We start from the raw sequence: 23,654 nt of genomic DNA, 5'->3' as shown, positions 1-23,654 counted from the left end.
TATAGTTTGCCATGGCAAAACGACGTTTTAACTATACCAGGCAGGCAGTCCTGGTTGCATTAAAAACTCCTCAATCTTCTGAAAAACACTGTTTATCTTGCACAGTGCTTTTTTTGTAAAAAAAAAAAAAGGTGCCGGAACTCACACACATCAAACAACCCAACTTTGCCTACCCTACAAGGTTCCTCCTTGAATAAGTAGTGGATTTTTATGATGTATGATTAGTTATTTGTTACTTTATTAATATTATGGAGAGTTAAAGTCCGACAGAACTTAATGTTTTATTTTTGTTGTTAGCATACTTTACTTTATGTTTGTATTATTATACCCTGTATTCAGCTCTGGGAAGTCGGGGAGGGGGAAGGGGAGGGGAGGGGAGGGTTGGGGAGAGGGGAGGGGGAGGAGGGAGTTTATTGTATTTAAAAATTGTAAAACTTTTTAATTAAAAAAAAGGTTCCTTCAAAAAAAGGTGCCGGAATTCTGTTCTGGGCGTTTTATGACAAAAAAAGCCCTGATCTTGCATATAACAGTCACTGAAGTAGTGAGATCAAATGCCATATACTTTTAATAAAAAAAAATATGCAAGCAAGAATATTGAGTTGTGGGGATTTGATAACTTTTATTTTCTGGTTAGGCTGATTGTATAACACAGTATGGAATCCCCACTAACTTTTTCCACACCAACAACTGATTGGAGATTGCGAAAACACAGGATTGATGATATATCATCATCATCATCATAAAATACATTTGGGTGCGTTGGAGGGCAAAATGGTGGATACAGGGAGGTTTTTTTTTATTTTGAAGCCCCAGGTGCTGGACAATACACAATCTTGTAGATTCTTCAGGCTTATACACAGTTCTGTTTTACGGGTTCTTCTGGATCCTAGATTAGATGCATTTTTAATTTTTTTTTCCTGGTAGATTTCCATCACTGTGAGAAAGCTATGAATGCCAAAGGCTCTGATCCCTATGTCTATCAGTGGTATTGTGATGTATTGGCTTTAACTGTTTTCTTAAATGCCTTGGATCACTTGTTTAAATGTCTGACCTAGATTTCTGTGTTGTAATGGTTGCTGTCACTGAAGCCAGACTTACTGTCTCTAGGCAGATAATTAGGTTTTGGATGGGAAGCTGTTACTTCAAACCTATTGGTCCCGGCCTAGATGCTAACAGTATAAATAGCTGCACAGCAGCCATTATGGCTGCTTCTGTTCTGAGTTAAATAGCTTGTTGCTCTTCCAACACTCCATCTTGCTTAATGTCTGCAAGAACCGAATATTTAACAGGGATAAAAAAAGTATACTCATCCCTGTGCCCTTCTTTCTGGGTACGTAAATTATGTAAGTTTGGCTGAAGCATTTTTGTACAAGAAACCAGTTGAGGGCAAAGGAAGACACTCCGTAAAAGATCTCTCCCTTTTCAGTGGGTCAGCCATGAAGGGTCAGACCAAAATACTTAGGAGTAAAGCAGTAGAATCCCTGGGTGTTGAAGTTCCAGTACATCTGGGAAACAATTGATTACCAACTCCACACCGTCAAAAAACTCCATTCAGAATTGTATTCAAAATATTTCTTGTCCCTCTCTTTCAGGACATAATTGAGAAGCATAATTGTATGGAAGAGTTACAGTTCTGCAGCATAACTCTTATTGAGAAACGGTGAATGTCCTGTTCTTTTGCAGGTTGACAACTGGGATGAACTTTGGGAAAATGGCTGTTTTCCAGGCAAAATCTAATGCTCTTTCGTCTGCCAGTATCTCCCCCTACTCAGGATGTTGTACTGCTGAGTCCTTTCTATGTGTACATCTGAAGGATTGTCTGAAATGGCTCTTGTCTGCTTGAGCATCTGAATCATTTCATAGTACAAAATCTTCGATATTACCCATTCTAATAAAATGCATAATACCATGCCTCTGTTTATCCTGCTAACTCCATTAATGATTCATGAATATGTTCTACCGCTTGCTTTATCTATGGTAATGTTCTCAAAGAATGGGACAGATGTCATTACTGGACCCCATTTAATAAGATAGAAGCCTTTCCATTCATTGCATTAAATAGCTTATATTTACATGGGAAACTTTATAGCTGCTTGTATGGGTGATAACAGAAATTATTACACCAGGGCCAACCATTTCACACCTGCTCATTTCTTAGTTGCTAATCCCAGAGCTCAGGACACCTGAACCCCAAAGGGGAGACGCGCCCATCCAGGTCTTTGGGTCACAGGCTGAGTCCTCCTAGCCAGAAACCGCCTGATGGGCCAGCTGTGGATTGCATGTCACACACCCTTTGAACACATCAGACTGTTTTCTTTTTAGCAGCAGATTGGAGGATATTGGTAGAAAACAAATTTGTAGCTGGCTTTCCCCCCCTTTACTTCTGATTTCATAAATATTGCACCAGAAGTCCTGTTGGTAGAGAACTATGTTTTTGAAGCTCTTTGGAGTCCTAACACAACGCTATTCTTGCCTTGTAAAAAATGAGCATATTTTTAGCCAAGCTTTTATTTGCATAAACAAATGGGGGTATTTTTTGATGGGTGCAAGGAAGAAAGAGACTTTCTTACACATTGACTGAAAATATCATCTATTCATATTGTTAAGAGTTTCTTTTCCATTTTTTTCATATCAGTCTTACTACATTCAAAGAAACTGGGGTGGTGGGGGTACTTGCAAGGTTGTGTGGCCTGGCCATGTTTGATTTCCTTTAGCTATTCCTAAAAATACAACCTATGCTTGTAATCCTGGGCCATAAGCATCATTGGCTGGGTTCATACAACGCAAAGATCCAGGAGCTTAACTTATTTTTTTTCTGGCTCTACAGATTTGCTTAGTTCTTGAATGACGTCCTGGGATGCAGCTTTCCTGGAGCTGGGCCAGACACTCAGTTTGACTGTTTTTTTTACATGAAATGTTAATAAAAGTGAAATGTACAGTTCTTTTCCAGTCATGTATTTGATGGCTTCTCATCCCTGCCTTAGATAACTGTGCATAAATAGCTCTGCTAGAGGGAGCAAAACCTATCTCGGTCCAAGATTTTGTTTCTCACTGTGCCCACTAGATACCGCTGGGGTACTCACAAGCAAGTAACGGGGGCATCCCCTGCACCTGTTAGTTGGACTGTACTTCCCCCAGCTTGGAAGCGTTCATGATTAATAGCCCTTACTGTGCCTGTCCTCAGTGGGTCAAAAATCTATCCAAGATGATTATCGTTACGTTACATACTATTGAATTAAAGAGGTTAAGAACAATGTATTTGTTTTGTAGGTGAAAGGAAGGGCCAAGGTAGACTTATCCGAGAATGGGTCCTGTTAAAGGACTGCCTAGGGAGGGCAATCTAGGATGGAAGCCGAGTTCTCAATAATAGCAAAATCAATCCTAGCTCAGTTTAGGTTATGTAATGGTCTGATCTCTGCTAGTAATCCATAAATGGCAGGAACAAACGTCAGTTGGCTTTACACATTGCATTAGGCAATCGAAGAGGGTTTTTTGGTGATGGCTTCCTGACCTATATGAACCGAAGCAATTGTGAGCTTCATTGCCGTCCTTCAAAAAATTTTTTTTCCAATTTCCCACTCTAGTAGGAAGGTCAAACTTTTTTCTTTTTTTTGTAATTTATTGATTTTTTGAAACATAAATCACTTAATAATTGGTGAACAGTGTGTTGTCTGGGTTTACATTTGTAAAAAAATCACTAACAATTGATTTCTATAATCCATAATTCACAATAATTTTAACTGATTTCCTCTTTTCTCCAAAATATCCTCTTTTGCAAACATTGAGTTAATACAATTCTTATTTAGTGTTTTGATAGATAAGAATTAAATATATATTTTACTCCCAGTATTCCTAAAAATAATAATCACATCAATATACTATTTCTTTTCTATCCAATCATTCTGGCTGCCTTATCATAGATCCTGTTACAGTCCTTATTTAAATTTGTTTCTTTCAAAAGATTCTAAGTATTCTTTTTTTATTGAAAAGTTTTACAATACATTTTAAGCATAAACTCCTTCCCTCCCCCTTCCCCCCAACTTCCAAGTTTGTACTATTTTTCCTTCTTTTAAAATATTAAATGGCTTTAATTGCCATACATTCCTTTCCAGTCTAAGAATATCTTTATATGTAATCACATCATGTTTAAATCCCAAACTTATATTTTCTATCACATGTTTAGGTATTGCCCAAATTGGTATTTTATAATTTAACTTGTATCAATATTTTTTCCAAACTCGCAACAGGGCATACCTTAATATATGTGTCGTAAAAACTTTATCCACCTTTTTATCATACAATAAATATGCATGCCAGACATATAATAAATCACATCCCTCAATATTCAATAATCTTCCTTCTGTTAAATTAAACCAATTACTGATTGACGATAAAGCCGCAGCCTCATAATATAATTTAAAGTTGGGCATTTTAAGACCACCTCTTTCACGTACATCTTGCATTATCTTAAATTTTACTCTTGGTCTTTTCCCTGCCCAAATAAATGTATTAATACCTTTCTGCCATTCCTCCAAATTTGAATCTTTTTTAAGTATAGGTATCATTTGAAACAAAAATAAAAATTTTGGTAAAACATTCATTTTCACTGCTGCAATTCTTCCCAATAAAGACAGTTGTAATTTTTTCCAACTATCTAACTCTTTTTGTATTTTTAACCATAACAATTCATAATTATTTTTATATAATTTCACATTTGAAGCTGAAAGATATACGCCCAAATATTTACTCTTTTTAACTATTTCAAATCCTGTTAATTTTTCTAGAACTACCTTTGGTTCTGTAGTCACATTTTTAGACAATATTTTAGTTTTTTGCCTATTTACCTTAAATCCATAAACTTGTCCATATTGCAAAGTTATTTCCATTAAATCTATAACCGATTGAGTCGGTTGACTTAATGTAATAACCAAGTCATCTACAAACGCTCTCAATCTATAATCTTGATCTTTAATTTTAACTCCCTTTATTTTATTTGAATCACGTATCTTAATCAATAATATTTCCAATGTTAAAACAAACAGCAATGGTGACAACGGACATCCCTGTCTTGTACCCTTTTCAATTTTACAAGCTTCTGTTAAACTACCATTAATTATTATTTGAGCTGTTTGTTTCTGATATATTGCCCTATCACCAAACTCTATCTTCTCTAAGACTTTAAATAAAAATTGCCAATTCAATTTTCAGCATCCAAAAAAATCAGCGCTGCAGGGACTTGATTATTTCTTTCCAAATATTCTAATAAGTTTACAATATGTCTCACATTATTTTTCATTTGTCTACCACTTATAAATCCTGTTTGATCACTATAAATCATTTGCTGCATAACCTTCATTAATCTATTTGCTAAGATCTTTGCAAATATCTTATAATCAGTATTTAAAAGCGATATAGGTCTGTAATTTTTACATTGGGTAAGATCTTGATCTTCCTTTGGAATCAACGTTAGAAATGCTGTTCTCCACGATGGAGGCACTTCCCCTCCAGATTGAATTGTCCTAAATAATTCTTTTAAAGGTTCCACCAACTCTAATTGTAAATTTTTATAATAAGTGGCTGTCAAACCATCTGTTCCAGGTGCCTTCCCCACTTTTAGTTGTTTAATTGCTAAAATAATTTCTTCAGCAGTTATCAGTTGATTCATCCCTTCCCTTTGCTCTTGTGTAAGTATAGGGATATTCATCTAAGTATTCTTACTGGTTAAGATTTTTCTCAAAAATTAATTACATTTAAAAATGTAACACTATTTTTTTTCCATATGACTCATCTCACACTTTTACATTTCTTAAGGAATAGATAAAACAGTGAAAAGAAATAAAGAAAGGAGATACAAAGTTGATGTTGAATTTAATTACGGCAGCGAGACTTTTAGTAGCACAATATTGGAAGAAGGAAGAACTGCCGACTATAGAAGAATGGACTTTGAAAGTTTCCAATTTGGCGGAAATGGCAAAGATCTCGGCGTATTTGAAAGACCAATCGCAACAGAGATATATTGTGGAGTGGAGAAGATGGATTGATTATATCCAGAATAAATATGGGACTAAAAAGTATCATTTAGCATTTGAATAAGTAGCGGATTTTTATGACGTATAATTAGTTAGTAGTTATTTTATTAATATTTTGACTAGGGAGAGTTAAAGTGTGATAGAATTTGATGTTTTATTATTGTTGTTAGCATATTTTAGATTATGCTTGTTTGTATTATTATACCCTGTATTCAGCTCTGGGAAGTCGGGGAGGGGGGAGGGTTGGGGAGGGGGGGTTGGGGAGAGGGGAGGGGGAGGAGGGTTTTTTTCTTTTTTTTGTATTCAAAATGTATTGTAAAACTTTTCAATAAAAAAAAGAAAGAAAGGAGAGCAAGAGTAAAGTAACCTAAAAATAAAATACTACTTAAAATATATATCCCTCCTAAGCTAATATATATTTGTTTTCAGGAGTTCTTACTCTTTTTTAACCATAATTAAAAACATGTTTAATCTTTAAATATTCCATTTTAAATCTAGTCATTTAGTCCTCTAACTCTCATTCAAAACATTTTTTATCTTTTGAAAAACCCCCCTTTCAAAGGAAAATTGTATTTTAAAACTTTTCAATAAAAAAAAAAAAAAAAAAAAACATTTTTTATCCATTATAATTTTTTTTCAAATTCACTCACATTTAAATATCTAAAACATTTCCTTTATCTAAGCCATTTCAACTTTTTCATATTACTCATATCAAGAAATAGAATAAAAAAAGGGGAAAAGCATACCATATTATTTAGGGGATTGATCCCTCTTAGACTGACATAGATATTCCAAATCTTTTCTATTTCTTTAACCATATTCAAACAAATGTTTCTTTTTAAGTATTCTCTCTGGTAGGTCCCATCATCTATTTTCTAGATTTTCTTGAATGGTCCATTTTAGAGTCAGAAAATTTTGCACCTCACCCTAAAACAGGCCTCCATTTTACAGAGATTGTTTTATATTGAAATTAAATGGGACATGATCCCTGCAGCACTATTTTGAACATTTCTTACTCCAAAGGCAGACCTACTTGAGTCTAAAAAAAAGCTTACTGCCTGGGAATATATTCCAATGTAGTTGGATATGGTTAGGGATGTAGAAGAGATGTACTAATATGTTGCATTTTCTCCTCTTAACTTTTTCAAAAGTTTTCACGGTGGGCAAGTCGCAGCTGTATTTCCTGCAATAATGCTCTGGATCCAGTCATTATAATCGAAGACCTTGGTGTAGACACCAGGGTTACGAGGTCGGCCACAATGATATCCCCAAGATACAATGCCCTGCAATTGTCCATTACAGATGAGTGGTCCCCCAGAGTCAGCCTGTTGAGAAAAATCAAGCATGAAACATTATTTCCGTATCTATGAATGGGAAGTGGAGCAAACAATTCCCTCCCATCGTCCATTCACATATAGCCCCCAGTGTTTCACTTTGAAATTCCCCAATCCAGGATCTTTGTAGAAGAATTTAACTCCTTGACTTTCTCCCATCAGAATCACCAGTACTGGGAAGTCTGGAAATCTAGATACCTAGAAGGCACTTGAGTTAGAAAAAGCCATAACTTTGTATGTTTCTACAAGATGCCTTCAAGGCTAGATCTCTGTCACAGCTTTGAAAATTGGCATCATTTCTTTAGGAGTCTGTCTTAAAACGGATTATCTTACCTGACATGTATCTATGCCTCCTTGCAGGATACCTGCACACAATGTTCTGCTTCTCTCCAGCAACCATGGGTAAGCTGCTCGACACGCCGTATGATCGAGTATGTTAATGTTAGCACAATGAGGGACATCGGGATAAGTCTCTGAAATAAATAAAAAATAGGCAAAATTCTACCTTTCACAATTTACCACCTAGATGCCTAGAGCTATAATTCCCATTGTCTCCAACCAACGGAGCTGATCTCATTGCCTGGGAGTAGGAAGTATTGTCTTTCAAAGCCGTTCAAAGGGACTCCTGCGAAAAACAGTTAATTTTTGTCAAGATATTAATAGGTATTAAAACAGCTGGTGGGCACTTGAACGCTTCTCAAATTTCTCCGGCACTCTATGCAAAGATTGCCTTGTTGGAAAAGTGGGGCTTTTGCTAGTTCAAAAGTGATACAACTGATCTTGCATCCCCTGGAGATGACCTAGAATGGGGGTCTTCAAACTTGGCAACTTTAAAACTTGTGAACTTCCACTCCCAAAATTCCTCAGCCAGCATACTGAAACTTCCATCACAAGCAGTAAAGTTTTGTTGTTACTTTACATTCACTGGGTCTCCATGTATTCCAAAAACCTGTATTGCCTCAGTGGTTAGTTGAAAATTATTTGTGTGAGTCCTTAATTATTTCCCAGCTCTTGACCAAGGCTGTGTGACTTGTCTGCTCTAGCTACACCTGTTTGGTAGAAAACTAGGTAGAAAACAAGGTGGGCTTACAAGATCTACCTACCTTGGCAGGCTTGAATGTGTGGATGACCATAAGCCAAAGATGAGAGTGCATGTAACCCTTCCATGGCCTTACTAGCACTTAGACCTATATACTGCACTCTCTGGGTGATTTACAATATCCGCATATTGCCCCCAGCAGTCTGAGTCCTCCTTTTATCAACCTCAAAAGGATGGAAAGCTGAGTCAACCTTGAGCCCCGTCAGGATCGAATTGCAGGCTGGGAGCAGAGATAGCTGCAATACTGCATTCTAACCACTGCACCACCAGGACTTAAAAGGAAGAAGTTTTTGTGTATTAAACAGTTCCTGTTGTGTATTAAACAAGTTCCCATCTCTCACAGTTCATGAGGAGAAAACGCGGCAGCCCGCTGACAGCTGTCAAACGGGCTGCTGCTCGCTAATGTGCAGGCACGGTGACCGCCTGACGATGACAGCTGTCAAAGCGGCTGCACAGGCGCAGCTCAATGACAGCTGTCAGGTCGCCGGAGGCTGCGCATGCACAGTAGCGACCAAGCTGTCAAAAGTTGCCAGCTGGTCGTAGGCGCGGCACGTTGACAGGTCGTGGCTGTCAAAAGCTAGCCGCGCCTGATTGGCCACCGCCACGCAGCGGGAGAACACCACACTGTTATTGGTTGTTACTTGTACAAGTGTTTGTATAAATAGCAGGGAATCCCGGTGGTGTTTTTAAGCCGGTGCTTCCCCTAATAAACCTCTGAGAACCGTGCCTGCTGTCTCCTGGTCTTGCCTCACGCTAATCCGGAAGTCCTCTGCAACCATCCAAGGATAGACCATGTTTTTGAGTTCATATTTGGTCTTTTGAGAGCAAGTGGTAAATTTACTCTGAAAACATCCTCTGTGGGAGATTTCTCCATTTACAAAATTGCCATGGCAAAAAGACAAAACACCCCATTATTAAAGGTAATGAAGCCACACAAGACTGCCATGCTAATGGGGACTTTTCTGATTCCCAACAGCACTGCCATAAATAAACCTGATCCTATACAGCATGCCAGTTCCTTACTTATTTCTTTTATTCCAAGGACCTTGTGGGTATGGGACTGATGAAGAAATGGAATCTTAGGGAATCCCATTGTCCATCCTCATTCCAATATTCATGGGTGACATAGTGGGACCCTAGACCTAGTTGATGTTACATTAAAAGCTGCATCTGACACTATAGACAGAGATCCCTACCTGTAGTACTTGAGATTGTGCCCCATCCCATAATACGGCAAACTGAGCCCACACTGGGAGGGCTGGAAGGCAAGCTGAGAGGCGCGATGTGTGTACTGGTTTTAACAGGTGTGTTCAGCTTGATCAACATGATGTCCTTGTCCCAGTCATTGTTTTGATAACCGGCACAATAGAACTTCTCCGTTGGGTCTCTTGTCTCCTCATCCTCATTTAGTACCTTTTTGCTATGCACACCAAACTGCATCTGGAAATTGTCACTACAGGAAAAACAACAAGTTAACAACAACAATTTAAAGTAAACTCTATATTACTTGGGATGGTCCTTGACCTCATTTTGGCCCTTAAGCAGGATTGTTAGCGCCAAACAAGAAAGGGCCATAACCTACCTTCTCCAATTGTGTTTGGGGGGAAAACCTGCCAGAAACCTGGAAGAGTTGCTGTCAATGTCCTAGAGATCTGGGTTCACTCAAGAAATTTATTCAAGGTGATTGAATAAACTATTTCCATTGTTTATGCAAAATCCTGAAGCATGAATTCACCTGTGTGCCGTTTAGCACTCAGAAAGCTCAGCATATAGTATGAATCCATCTCTTTCTTGACTTGGATGTGTATTGTGTGAATGTTGCACTTATAAATTATAGATGACATTGTTAAAGATAGAACCCATGTGGTTACAGTACTAATGTTATGACTTTGTATTGCGCACATCCTCTCTCAACCCAGCCTGTCTCAAAGGATGGTGGGATAGATAAAGATGAACACAAAATCTGGATGGAGCCCACTCTGCTCTTGTTTAGAAGAGGTATTAAGATGTAGTGCCTCACCCAGGCCTTTGATAGGGGAGAGGGAAGCCTCACACTTCATCATCTTTTTATCTTTTATGTTTTACTGATTTTTTTTAAAAAAAATATTTTCTTGAGGCAAACCCCCAGTGTCAGGCAACATATGGTTAATATTTTCTGGTTAGTTGCACAGTCAGTCAGATATTTAGACTGGATTTGGCATTTTTATCCACCCATCAAGTCCTTCCCAAGGACGTGGAGTAGGTCAATTTTGTGGTTCCATGGTATTAAAAGGATTGTCACAGGATGTTCCAAGTAAAGCTGCCTTTTGCAATTGTCTGTGGTGATTTTGTCAAGGCTGATGGTATTCAGATAATGTTCCAGATTTTGTTATTCTTGTTATTATTATATCCCGGAAAAAAAGGAAAGATATGAATACTGTGCTGAAGAAGATGGAAATTCAACCATAAATATAAACAGCATCGCTGAAGATATGATTGTGAGGAGCAATAGCAGTAGCAGCAGAACACTCATTCAAAATGCACAGAGAAGCCAGTAAAAACCAGAAGAAATATTATTAAAAGATCTGGATATCTAAATACGGTCTCGCTCAACCCTTCTACATTTTCTAATGCTCTTACCTGTTGCAGTGTGCAGCGGTGAGCACCCATTCCTGGTTTATCAAAATCCCAGCGCAGAGAAATCCGCTAGAGTTAAACATGACTACAAGGGAACGATGTTCATTTATGTTACATGGACGACCTCCAACGACTAGTTCAGAAGACTTTTGTGCTGCAAAGAAACCAAGAAAGTTCAGTGTTTGGCTATGGAGTAGAACAGAATCGCTTTTATTGGTAGTGTTTCTATCAGTACACTGATTTTGGAGGGTAAGAGATGACTGTGGGACACACAGCATCAAACCAGTTGAATAAAATGAATTATTTTCAAATCATATATATGCCTATGCCCATGTAGGTAAACTACACATGAATCTTAAGTAATTAATTTTTTTTTATTTTAATTCCATTTATATCCCGCCCTTCTCCGAAGACTCAGGGCGGCTTACAAACTTAGCAGTAGCCTTCATTCTATGTATGTGCCTGCTTATTAGGGCTTTCACACACACCCCAAGCGGCATTATTACAAAGTCAGCTTAATTGCCCCCAACAATCTGGGTCCTCATTTTACCTACCTCGGAAGGATGGAAGGCTGAGTCAACCTTGAGCCTGGTGGGATGCGAACCTGCACTAATTGCAGGCAGCTGGCATTAGCCCACTGCTCCACCAAGGCTCTTTTTATATATAATATGTATATATATGTATTGTGTCTGTATGTGTGTGTATTTTATATATATTTATACATACACCCACATACACACATACATATACACACATACACACTGTTGAGAAAGGGCATCAGAATTTCATTTTTAACATGTGCCAGTGTGTTCACAGAAAAGTGACAATAAAGATTATCCTATCTTATCTTAAGATAAGAACTCAGTTGTTATCAATGAAGAAGCCAGATTCATTTAACAACAGTGTTACTAACTTAACAACAGTAGTGACTGACTGAACCACTGTAGTAAAAAAGGTCGTAAAATGGGACAAAACTCACTAAACAGACTTTTCACTTAAGCAACAAAACTTTTGAGATTTCTAGTTTTGTGCCCGTAGCGCATGGCCACGTGAGAATGGACCTCCACTCCCCACCGCTAGTTTCATCCTGCCAGGGGGATCCTAGATGGGTCCGCAGTCACTGCGAAGAGGTGACCGTGAAGGAGGGGCGCCCCATTGATCACAAAGTGATGACAATAGCTTCATTTGATAGGGGGAAAGCTCTCTGAACCTGACAGGAGAAAGACTAGCCTCATACCAGCGTCTAGCCCAAGCTACCTGCAGCCAAAGTCCAAGAGCTCTAACAAGAACAACGGTGAACAAAGTGTTTGGAATTGGTGAGAGTATATGATCTTCTCTCCCTTATTTTGCAACTAAGTCCCTGGGAAAGATAGCCAAAGCAAAAAACCTCCAAAAGTGAGGGGAGGGGACTACCGTATATTCCCATTCCCCCATAGATGGAAGCAGCGAATTAACCTTTAAGGAGGAAAGAAACATATTGAAATTAAATTTAAAATACTACAATCTGATCAAACGTAGAAACTAAAACAAACTGCTAAGATTATATTCTGAAGGATTTTGATGAAATTATATATAAATTATATATACTTCTTGTCTGAAAGACCTGGAAAATAAATACCTGCTGACATCTAGTGGACAATTAGGATATAGCGCATTGAAGACAATGACCAGAAACAAAGAAAAATCTGTTCCCATGAACTCTAATAACCTATAAGAAGATAGTTGCCAGGGAACAAATAAGAGATTGTATGCTGGGACAGCTATAAGATTGGAAAGTGTTTTGAAGGAAAAGAAATACTTTGTGGTCTAAATTTATGAACTGTTTAAAAACTTTGATCTATGACTAACTTTTGAGAGGGAAAGTTACAGGAAGGATTTAAGGTGACTACATATATTGAATTGCAATTCTGACTGGTTGACAATTGACTCCTGAAAGAAAGAATTGTTATAAAACATTGACAATTGAACATTATAGTGGATTATAAAAATGATATATAAAGATAAAAACTATACAAAATTGGACTGTTTGGATTTTGAGTTTTGGCCAGCTTGAGAAGGCTAATTACAATGGCACTTATGATGGATTACTCAAAAGGGGAGATAACATTGATATGACATATTCATCAAAAAATGACAGGAAACCATACTTAATATCTACTCTTAAAGGATTTAGCCAGAAAGATCAAAGACCTCTAGAAGCAACATTTTAAGACAAGACAAATACTTTCCCAGAAGAAATTTATGCAATGCTACAACAGATACAAATCATAATAGCTCTAAACCACAAGGAGATTAAACATAACTTTGACAAGATAAATGAATACACTTCTAACTTAAATAAAAAAACATTACAAGAATGATGGTAAAAAATGAACAAACAAATCAGATAACAGAATGTGAACTAGAAAAAAATGACTTAATTGGCAAAGTCACAAATGAAGGGAATTTATACCTTAATAAAAAAAAAAAGAAAAAGTCACAAGTTTGGATACAACAATAAATATGGAAAAGACATCTTATGCATTAGAACATCAAAATAAAACTGAGAAGAAACAAGACTTAATAAAATGGACACTGTTAGGAGAATCACTGTTTGGGAGGCAAAATGCATACATCTTGTGTATTATGTATCCTCTACAAGAACTACAAAAAAACAAGAACTGTTTGACAAGTCAAAAATATTAAACTGGAAAACAATTTGGCAAAGGAAGATTAAGGTGTGCTTAAGAGACTTGACACCCTACCAAATGGAATATTATACGAGCAGTGCTTTTTTTGTAAAAGAAAAAGGTGCCGGAACTCACACATGTCATACAACCCGCCTTGCCTTTGCTACAAGGTTCCATCCAAAAAAGGTGCCGGAACTCCGTTCTGAGCATTCTATGAGAAAAAAAGCCCTGTATACGAGCAAACACTTCTTTGAATATGGCTAAATAAATAAATAACTTGGCTATAAGGGGCTTAAGTGAGATAAGAGATATAAGTAATATAGTATTTTTTTATAAGATACAAAATGTAAAAATATTGGGATGATGAAAGTGAAAGAAAAGTTTGAATTTTAAAGACATTAAGTTTGAAAAGATTTAGGATTAAGGAATGATTGGAATACTGGGGAAATTAGTCTTAATAAGAACTTTGAAAAAAGGATACATCGTGATTTAATTAATTTTTATAAATAGAAGCAAAATATCAATTGATTAGAAAAGATGTTATAGGTAGATGTTATGATAGATAAGTAGTATTTCTATAACATATGAAATATGAAAATACTGGGATAATATATTTAAGTGGAAAATTTGGATATTTAGATGTTAATGATTGAGAAAATTATGATTGATAAGAATTGTTTGGATATTTGAAGGGGTTTTAGCTTTTAATATTGTTTTAACTGTTGGGCTTATGTAATTTAATCTATTTTAATTTATACTATTTTTATATCATATTTTATGTTGCCCTGTAAACCGCCCTGAGTCCTTCGGGAATAGGGCGGTATAAAAATTTAATTAAATAAATAAAATAAATAAATTTTGGAGAAATTGAGAAACAAGATTTATGAAAATAAGAGTGTGATCCTGCTGTACTGCATTGCTAAGCAAAATATATGGCCTTGTGATTTATTTATTTTATTTTATTAGATTTATATACCGCCCTTTCCCGAAGGACTCAGGGCGGTTTACAGGGTATTTAAAAACCAAACCAATACAAAATACAAAAGTTAAAAAACAATTTAAAAAGATTAAATTATCCCTAAAAATAAAAACCCCAGTTAAAAATTTTCAGCCTGGGCCAGAGAGCTCGAAGAGCCAGGTCTTCAGGTCCCGGCGGAATGAACGGAGGTCGGGGGCAGTCCTAAGCTCCGCAGGCAGCTGGTTCCACAGGGCAGGCGCACCCACTGAGAAGGCCCTACCCCTGGGTGTTACCCGCCGGCAATCTTTAACCGGCGGCACCCTGAGAAGACCCTCCTTGTGGGAGCGCACTGGACGAAGGGAGCTTGATGCTGGCAGCAGGTGTTCCCTCAAATATCCCGGACCCTCGCCATTTAGGGCTTTATAGGTCATCACCAGCACCTTGAATCTTACCCGAAGGGCAACCGGAAGCCAATGCAGCTCGCGGAGTAGAGGTGTTACATGGGAGTATCGGGAAACCCCCATCACAACTCGCGCGGCCGCATTCTGCACCAGCTGAAGCCTCCGAATGGTCCTCAAGGGCAGCCCCATGTAGAGAGCGTTGCAGTAGTCTAAACGGGAGGTCACGAGCACATGAGTGACTGTGCGTAGGGCATCTCGGTCCAGGTAGGGTCGCAACTGGTGCACCAGGCGAACCTGGGCAAAAGCCCCCCTGGTCACAGCTCCTATATGGTCTTCAAAATTGAGCTGTGAATCCAGGAGGACGCCCAAGTTGCGAGCCCTATCAACGGGGGGTAACACCTCACCCCCCATCATTAGAGGTGGAATAGTCTGGTTAACCCGAGATGCCGATATGCACAGCCACTCAGTCTTGGCAGGATTGAGACGAAGCCTGTTTCTCCCCATCCAGACCTGGACCGCCTCCAGGCAACGGGACATCACGGCGAGGGCATCACTGGGTTGGTTCAGGGTGGAGAAAAAAAGTTGGGTATCATCAGCGTACTGATGATACCCCACCCCCAAACCACGAATGATCTCACCCAGCGGCTTCATGTAGATGTTGAACAGGAGGGGCGAGAGAACTGACCCCTGAGGAACTCCACAAACGAGAGGCCTCGGGGCGGACCTCTGCCCTCCCGTCAACACCGACTGCGAGCGGCCCAGGAGATAGGAGGAGAACCACTGTAAAACGGTGCCTCCCACTCCCAACCCCCTGAGACGCCGCAGTAGGATACCATGGTCGATGGTATCAAAAGCCGCTGAGAGATCTAATAGGACCAGGACAGAGGAACAACCCCTGTCCCGAGCCCGCCAGAGATCATTCACCAGCACGACCAATGCCGTCTCCGTGCTGTGCCCGGGCCTGAAACCCGATTGGTACAGGTCCAGATAATCAGTTTCCTCCAGGAACAGAGGAAGCTGATGCGCCACCACGTTCTCAACAACCTTCGCCAGAAAGCGAAGGTTGGAGACTGGACGATAGTTATTTAAAACAGCCGGGTCCAGGGCAGGCTTTTTGAGGAGGGGTCTCACCACCGCCTCCTTCAAGGCGGCGGGGAAGACACCCTCCTTCAAAGAAGCAGTTATTACTGCCTGGAACCAGCCTTGTGTCCCCTCCCGGGCCGCATAAACCAGCCAGGAGGGGCACGGATCCAACAAACAGGTGGTGGAGCTCAGCCTCCCCATGATCCTGTCCACATCATCAGGGGAAACAGGATCAAACTCAGTCCAGATAACATGCTCAAGACCGTCCGATTCCTCCACGTCAGACTCCACCCAGTCAGAGTCCAAGCCGGCACGGATCTGAGCGATTTTGTCCATCAGATGATGACTAAACTCCTCGGCCCATCACTGTAAGGGATCCTCCCTCACCTCCTGGTTAAGAAGGGAGCGAGTCACCCTAAACAGGGTGGCCGGGCGATTATCTGCGGACGCGATGAGGGCAGCGAAGTAATTAGCCCTCGCCGTCCTCATCGCAGCAAGATAAGACCTTATAAAGGTTCTTAGCTGCAATCGGTCAGATTCGGAACGGCTGGACCTCCAACCGCTCTCTAGACCCCGTCTCCGACGCTTGTGATGTGGAGAATAGGGGGATGAAGGAGTGAAAGTGGGGAAGAGATTGATGAAAATGGAATTTAATCTATCAGAAGTTGATAACTTTAGTATTTAGTTCACTGAAAACAGTTTGAGCCAACACTGATGGCGGTAAAATCCCTACATACCGGTTTTGATATTTGTTTCAGAAGCACTGACCCAGATATTGCACGCTGTATAATGCAGCAAATCTAACATAATGGGAGCTAGCTTAAATCCAACAGATTTATTTTACCAGTTTGAACAAAAATCAATGGTCCCTCTCATACACCATTTTTTAAAGACCACTTAACACTGAAAAACCCTCCCCAACTTTTTTTCCAATGTATCTTATATTAATAAGTTATCTTCCTCTATTGAAGTCAGCTGCCAAATAAATAGAAACACGAAAGGAAGCTGACCATATTTGGGACAGCAGTGGTCTTCCCCATTTGCAGCAACCGGGCCTTCTTCACCCACTCTCTACTTGTGACCTGCTTGTACATCTACAATTAATAATTTGTTGTTGTTAGTTGCGAAGTCGTGTCCGACCCATCGCGACCCTATGGACAATGTTCCTCCAGGCCTTCCTGTCCTCTACCATCTTCTGGAGTCCATTTAAGCTCACGCCTACTGCTTCAGTGACTCCATCCAGCCACCTCATTCTCTGTCGTCCCCTTCTTCTATTGCCCTCAATCTTTCCCAGCATTAGGCTCTTCTCCAGTGAGTCCTTCCTTCTCATTAGGTGGCCAAAGTATTTGAGTTTTAGCTTCAGGATCTGGCCTTCTAAAGAGCAGTCAGGGTTGATCTCCTCTAGGACTGACCGGTTTGATCGCCTTGCAGTCCAAGGGACTCGCAGGAGTCTTCTCCAGCACCATAGTTCAAAGGCTTCAATTCTTTGGCGCTCAGCCTTTCTTATGGTCCAGCTTTCACTGCCATACATTGCAACTGGGAAGACCATAGCCTTGACAATACGCACTTTTGTTGACAGGGTGATGTCTCTGCTTTTTAGTGTGCTGTCTAGATTTGCCATGGCTTTCCTCCCAAGGAGCAAGCGTCTTTTAATTTCTTGGCTACAGTCCCCATCTGCAGTGATCTTGGAGCCCAGGAAAATAAAATCTGTCACTACCTCCATTTCTTCCCCATAATAATTACGTGCACGTTTACTCCTTTAACTGGAGGTTTAAAGCGGAAAAGACACCTAAAGCTCCGTCCACCCTTTGCTCCATTGTCCAGGCTCTTACCGTAAGAAAGCTGTAGTACCAGAAGGTTTGCTAGCACTCTGATCAGCACCATAGCTTCAACTCTGCGTGGCAAGATGTTTGCCTGGAATATAGAAATGAGGAGCAAGAATTTACAGTTCAAAATATTTGATTAATCACTTTGTTCTCTTCCACCCCGAGGCAGGACAGATGTGGAAAAAACCCGCAGTTTCTCACCTGTAAGATCCCAGTCCCAAACTTAAACTTGAGATACCGTATCAATCTAATCAGATAACCCAAGCGGAGACTTCTTGATCAAGCAGCACTTTATTTGATCAAATTAAGCAGCTGGGTGGCCAACAATCTGGAACACTGACAGAGTCACATCCAGAAGTATCACGTCTTAGAAAGTTGGTAGCATTGCTTTATACACTTTGTTAACCAATGAAAATCTGACAACAGAGCAATTACATCATAAGAAAGACACCAATCATTCCTGTATACTCCCTTAATTCCCTCCTTCAGTATATCCCATCCAAGTACACGTTTCCCAAGCTTGCATGAAATTTCTCTGGTGCAAAAGGCAATTATATAAAGCAAGAAAGGAATAGTTAGACTAAACAAGTTCCCTTTGTTCCAGAACCCTTCACATCCTTATGTAACTTGGCTCTATATCATGCAGCCTGAACAGTGGTGGGATTCAAATATGTGAACAACCGGTTCTCCATGTGGATGCCGCTTCCAGAAGTCCATTCTAGTCCTGGGCAACAAAAAATTAGCTACCAGTTCCGTCGAAGTGGTGCACACCAGCTGAATCCCACCACTGAGCTTGAAGCACAAAAGAACACTGATATGGCAGTTAGACCATATAAAGGCAACCACACACTCAGTTGATCCATTTGTTTGGGTGGTCTGGAAAAACGACTGTTTCTGTATTATGAATAGTGGGGACAACTAATACTAACTTAAGTCCAACAATTTCCAGGGTTGTGAGACTGGTTTGAAAACACTCCACATTTTCCATTCTAGGATCTAGTTTTGGAAAAGGAGATCAGGAAAGCTGGCTATGCACAGCACTGGATGGAAGCTCTCCACAGCTGTCATTTGTTTGAATTTGGCTTGGTTAAAATTAGCCTTAACCTTTAAATTTCATCCTCTCCAGATGCCTGGAGTTGAACTCCTAGAATTTCCCAGTCAGGATGGTAATTGTGGGGAACTAGGGAAGCTGAAGTCTGTACAACTGGGGGGGAGGGTATCCAGCTATGGTACCGGCGTGGCTCAGGAATTCTGGGAGTTGACGTCCTCAAGTCATAAGGGGAGCCATAGTTCCCCACATCTGCTCTAGAAGCAGCTGTTCTTTGGGGGTTCGGACCCAACAGGAAAATGAGGGGCAGAGCTAGAGCATCCTTGCGCTTGTTCTTCCGGTGCTGCTCTAGCCTCCCCGTCACTGACTCTGGCATCTTGGTGGCCTGTTCTGCAGGTGAAAGTGACTTTGAGGAAGCCACTGCTTCATTGGCCTTGTTGCAGTGAGAAGCTGGGAGCTCGCCAGCAGCTGGCCAAGGAGAGGAGACCAGCTTCTCTAGGCCTTCCTTCTGTCCTTGGAGGGGATTTCCTGGTGGTGCTGACCCTTGGGAAGAGTGCAGGAAGGCCCAGTGCTCAGGACACCTCCACCCCAAATGGGAGATGCGTCCGTCCAGTTCTTTGGGGTGCAGGCTGCATCCTCCTGGTCATTGGCACGTCAGTTTTGGGGATGGGTAGAGATGGGAAAGCCTGGGGGGGTAAACCCGTTGTGTTTGGCACCATACAAATGAAATACATGCATGGTGCTGTAAGGTCCCAGTCACTTACTTAAACTTGAGATACCATATTAATCTAATTAGATAATCCAAGCAGAGTTTTCTTGATCAAGCAGCCCATATCCCATCCATGTACACGTTTCCCAAGCTTGCATGAAATTTTTCTGGTGCAAAAGCTGATTACAAAAAGCAAGAAATCAACAGTTAGACTAAACAATTTCCCTTTGTTCCAGAACCCTTCACATCCTTATGTAACTTGGCTCTATATCATGCAGCCTGAACAGTGGTGAGATTCAAATATGTGAACAACTGGTTCTCCATGTGGATGCTGCTTCCGGAAGTCCATTCTGGGCCTGGGCCACAAAAAATTAGCTACCGTTTCTGCCGAAGTGGTGCAAACCAGCTGAATCCCACCAGTGAGCCTGAAGCACGAAAGAACACTGATAACAAGACTTGATATATATCTCAATAAAAACAGACCCTTCCGGAAAGCAAAAAAACCTAATATGTGATTAAAGCAGTCTATGTGAGATGTTGGTGCAGAATTCACTTCAGCTTTAGGATGGAAGGAAAACAGTTTTTTTTTCTTTTAACTGGAAATATTTTTAAACCTAAAAAAGCCAGGTAGTTAGACCATATAAAGAAAACCATACACTCGGTTGACCCATTCGTTTGGGTGGTCTGGAAAAATGACTGTTTTCGTATTATGAATAGTGGGGTCAACTGATACTAAGTCCAACAAATTTGTGAAACCGGTTTGAAAACACTCCACATTTTCCATTCTAGGATCTAGTTTTGGAAAAGGAGATCCAGAAAGCTGGCTATGCACAGCAGTAGATGGACACTCCACAGCTGTAATTTGTTTGAATTTGACTTTTTAAAAATTAGCCTACTCTGGGCCTTTACTTCCCTCCTTGGAGGGGGTTCTCCAGCAGCGTTGACCCTTGGGAAGAGTGCGGGAAGGCCCAGTGCTCAGGGCACCTCAACCCCAAAGGGGAAACACGCCCGTCCAGGTCTTTGGGTCGCAGGCTGAGTCCTCCTGGCCATTGGCACATCAGGTTTGGGGATGGGTAGAGATGGGGGAAAAACCTGGAAAAAAGCAGAAAAAACAGTTACCTGCCCCTATTTTCCCCAAAACGATATTTTTAAAAATGGGGGGAAAAATGCCCTGCTATTCCCCAATATTTCCAGTTTTTTTCCAGGCCTTCCCATCTCCAGGGGTGAGGAAGGTTGGAGTCCAGTGCATGCGGTGGCAGCAAGAGGAGGAGGCCGGGGTCCTTCAGGAAGTTTGTACCCCCAAGAGCCCCAGTTCTGGTTCTGTTGATGGGGAACCTGCCTTGCCTTCCCCGGGCATCCGTCGAGGAAGGGGCTCATAGAGACAGTCCTACTTACCTTGGTCGCCTCCACCTTTTATTCTTGGCACCCAGCACCCCTCAACTACTACTAAAAAGGGGGATCAGTGAGGGTGGGAGGGGGTGGAGGAGGTCGGTTTGGGTGAAATCTGCCCTCTCAATTTGTCCTGGGCAGAAGAAGTTCTTTCCATTCAGACCAAGCCCTTTGTGGCGTCACCCAAAGACAGCCTTCTCTGCAACACAGGTAGTCCTCGAATTAATGACCGTAGCTGAGCCAAAAACTTATGTTGCACAAGCGAGAAATTTGTTAAGTGAATTTCGCCTCATGTTATGACTCTTTTTTTGCAACATTTGTTAGCGGATCACTGCAGTTTTTTAAAAAAAAGATATTTTATTGATTTTCCAGTTTTACATACAAGTATTTGGAAGGCAATGTGGTAATTGGGTTGAAACATAGTTCAGTAATACAATCTTTGGTAGGTATCTCAGGTTACATCATCAAATATTTCTTCTCGGTTTCCGTTAACATTTGCTGTTTCATATTTAAGCTAACAAATTTCTAATTGTATCAAAACTTATTATAAACTTTATTATCGCAGAACTTAGCCCTGGGTTCTGGAAAAGACTCTAAATGCTAGCAGGGACATCTTGCGGTGAAGTCTGGTACAGCAGTTTATTGCTTCTGACAAAGAGATTTGCTCACAGCCCAGACCTGACCTATTATCTATGAGAGATTTAACTCTAAGAGAGCAACTGGGCAGTGAAATTGGTTTCCAGGAATGGTGGAGGTGTACGTTTACTGACTTTTGTTTAATAAATAGCCTTCACTAGAAAGACTGTTTATAACTATGTCAGAAATGGAGGAGGATCAGCAAAAAAACCTTGGCTATATTAAAATTTGTACTTGAAAGTGTGCTTGCAAACACTGAGAAACTCAAAGCTCTCTTGAAAGATAAAGGTGCCAGCCTAGAGTCACAAAACAAAACCCTGATTGCAACTAAAGAACTATTAGTTCAAAAAACAGCAGGAGTGGAAGAAGTGAATACCAAGATAGAGGACTTTATAGATCAACAAGTACAGTTTATTGAAAATCCAGCGAACGAAATAATAACTTTAAAACTGGAAATGACTTTTCATACAAACCAGAAGCAGCTTGAGAAATCTGAGAAAGAAGGAGACCAGATCTAACTGAAGACAACTATACCAGAACAAATACGGGGGATCTGGGTTACCACGGCGACAACCTAATGATTATAAACGGGTCAGATCTTTCAGAAAATTGGCAATTAGATGGTCTCCATCAATCCAAGTAACATATACAAGAATGAAGGGAGATCTGTTTGGTGAGTTAAAAGCATTGGTAGGGAAGCCTGGTTGGCAAGAGAAGAAAGCTAGAATTAAGTTGAAAAACTGGGCTTTTTTGGTTTACTAGAGAAGACCCTAAACTGTCAACTAGTGGGCTAAAGGGAGAGTTTGAGACAAAAGGAAATTTGATTACTAGATTTAAAATAGTTGGAAAATAGTAAAAAAATAAGGGATTAATCTGTCTAAAACTGAGGATTTAGATTTACAAGGGAAATGTAAACTAATTATTAGGAAGTAGGTTTGAATTATTGACTAGCCCAGATAATATAGACGATGGATTTGAACTATTGTTAAGGTGATGATGTATTAGAGTGAGAAATAAAAAATGTTTATGGAATAGAATATGAATATATTTAAATAACTAATATGTGTATTTTAGACATTATAATTTTTATGAAGTGAGATTAAAGAAAATTTGGGTTGCCTGAAAGTTAAATGCTATGGATGTCAAAAGTCAAATTGGAATAGTGTAATTAAAAATTAAAAGTTAGGTAAAACTTAATAACAGGACATGGATTGTTTATCGAGATTTATTAAGATGTGTATAAGCAAAAAATGTATTTATAAATGTGACAATGAAGTTTTTACTGAGTTTGTTACAATTAGAAATTTATTAGCTTAAATATGAAATAGCAAATGTTAACAGAAACAGAGAAGAAATATTTAATGATGTAACCTGAGATACCTACTAAAGATTTTGTTACTTGACTATTGTTTAACCCAATCACTGCATTGCTTTCCAAATACTCAAATGTAAAACTGGAAAACTAATAAAATATTTAAAAAAGAAAAGACAACTGTTTGAATCTGTGCACCCAAGCAGACTTAATACATAAGGTAACCTTGCAGCCAAATGGCACTATTCCACAAGTTTAATAAACCATCATCATCATTAGTTGGGGGATTGTGTGACAGTATTTCTGTTTGGCCCAAATAGCTTGTCTTGTCTTTTCATCGTAGATTAGCACTTACATGAAGATTAGTGTTGTGTATGCTGGAGACTGTCAATCACAGCAAGCCACTAGGACCAACAGGTGGCACCAGTCAAGGCTCGGATTGGCTGGCCAGCATTCGGCAGGAATTCCAGAAGTGGGGATTGGTTTTGAGAATGTACCTGGCTAGGTATTTAAGGGGGCTCCGGAGGCTCCATTGTCCCTTTTGT

General features: G+C 39.9%; 2 protein-coding genes and 1 long non-coding RNA gene across 3 annotated transcripts in view; 1 reads left to right on the top strand and 2 right to left on the bottom strand.

The window, feature by feature from the left end:
- Positions 1 to 607: 607 nt before the first annotated feature.
- LOC308672342 lies at positions 608 to 5,912 on the top strand. The gene is made up of 2 exons (XR_014027393.1): positions 608 to 1,330; positions 1,684 to 5,912. It is a non-coding gene; the product is annotated as an uncharacterized lncRNA (long non-coding RNA).
- LOC308672339 (snake venom serine protease nikobin) overlaps positions 2,493 to 23,654 on the bottom strand; it is a 44,813-nt gene continuing 23,651 nt past the window's right edge. The window contains exon 7 of the transcript XR_014027392.1: positions 2,493 to 2,975. The gene's annotated coding sequence lies outside the window, so the exon portion shown is untranslated. The remainder of the gene's footprint in view (positions 2,976 to 23,654) is intronic.
- Positions 6,935 to 18,379, bottom strand: LOC308672340 (snake venom serine protease 2-like). Its single transcript, XM_081335170.1, has 6 exons — positions 18,217 to 18,379; positions 18,022 to 18,103; positions 11,082 to 11,232; positions 9,659 to 9,915; positions 7,697 to 7,836; positions 6,935 to 7,354 (listed from the first exon to the last, which is right to left on the bottom strand). The coding sequence occupies exons 2-6, from the start codon at positions 18,071 to 18,073 to the stop codon at positions 7,184 to 7,186; spliced, it is 771 nt and encodes a 256-aa protein (XP_081191296.1). The 5' UTR covers positions 18,074 to 18,103; positions 18,217 to 18,379; the 3' UTR covers positions 6,935 to 7,183.

This window comes from Vipera berus, assembly GCF_964194415.1.
Source record: "Vipera berus genome assembly, chromosome: 9".
Lineage (NCBI taxonomy): Eukaryota > Metazoa > Chordata > Lepidosauria > Squamata > Viperidae > Vipera > Vipera berus.
The sequence above is the reverse complement of the archived record's forward strand: the minus strand, read 5'-3'. Positions and strand labels throughout refer to the sequence as shown.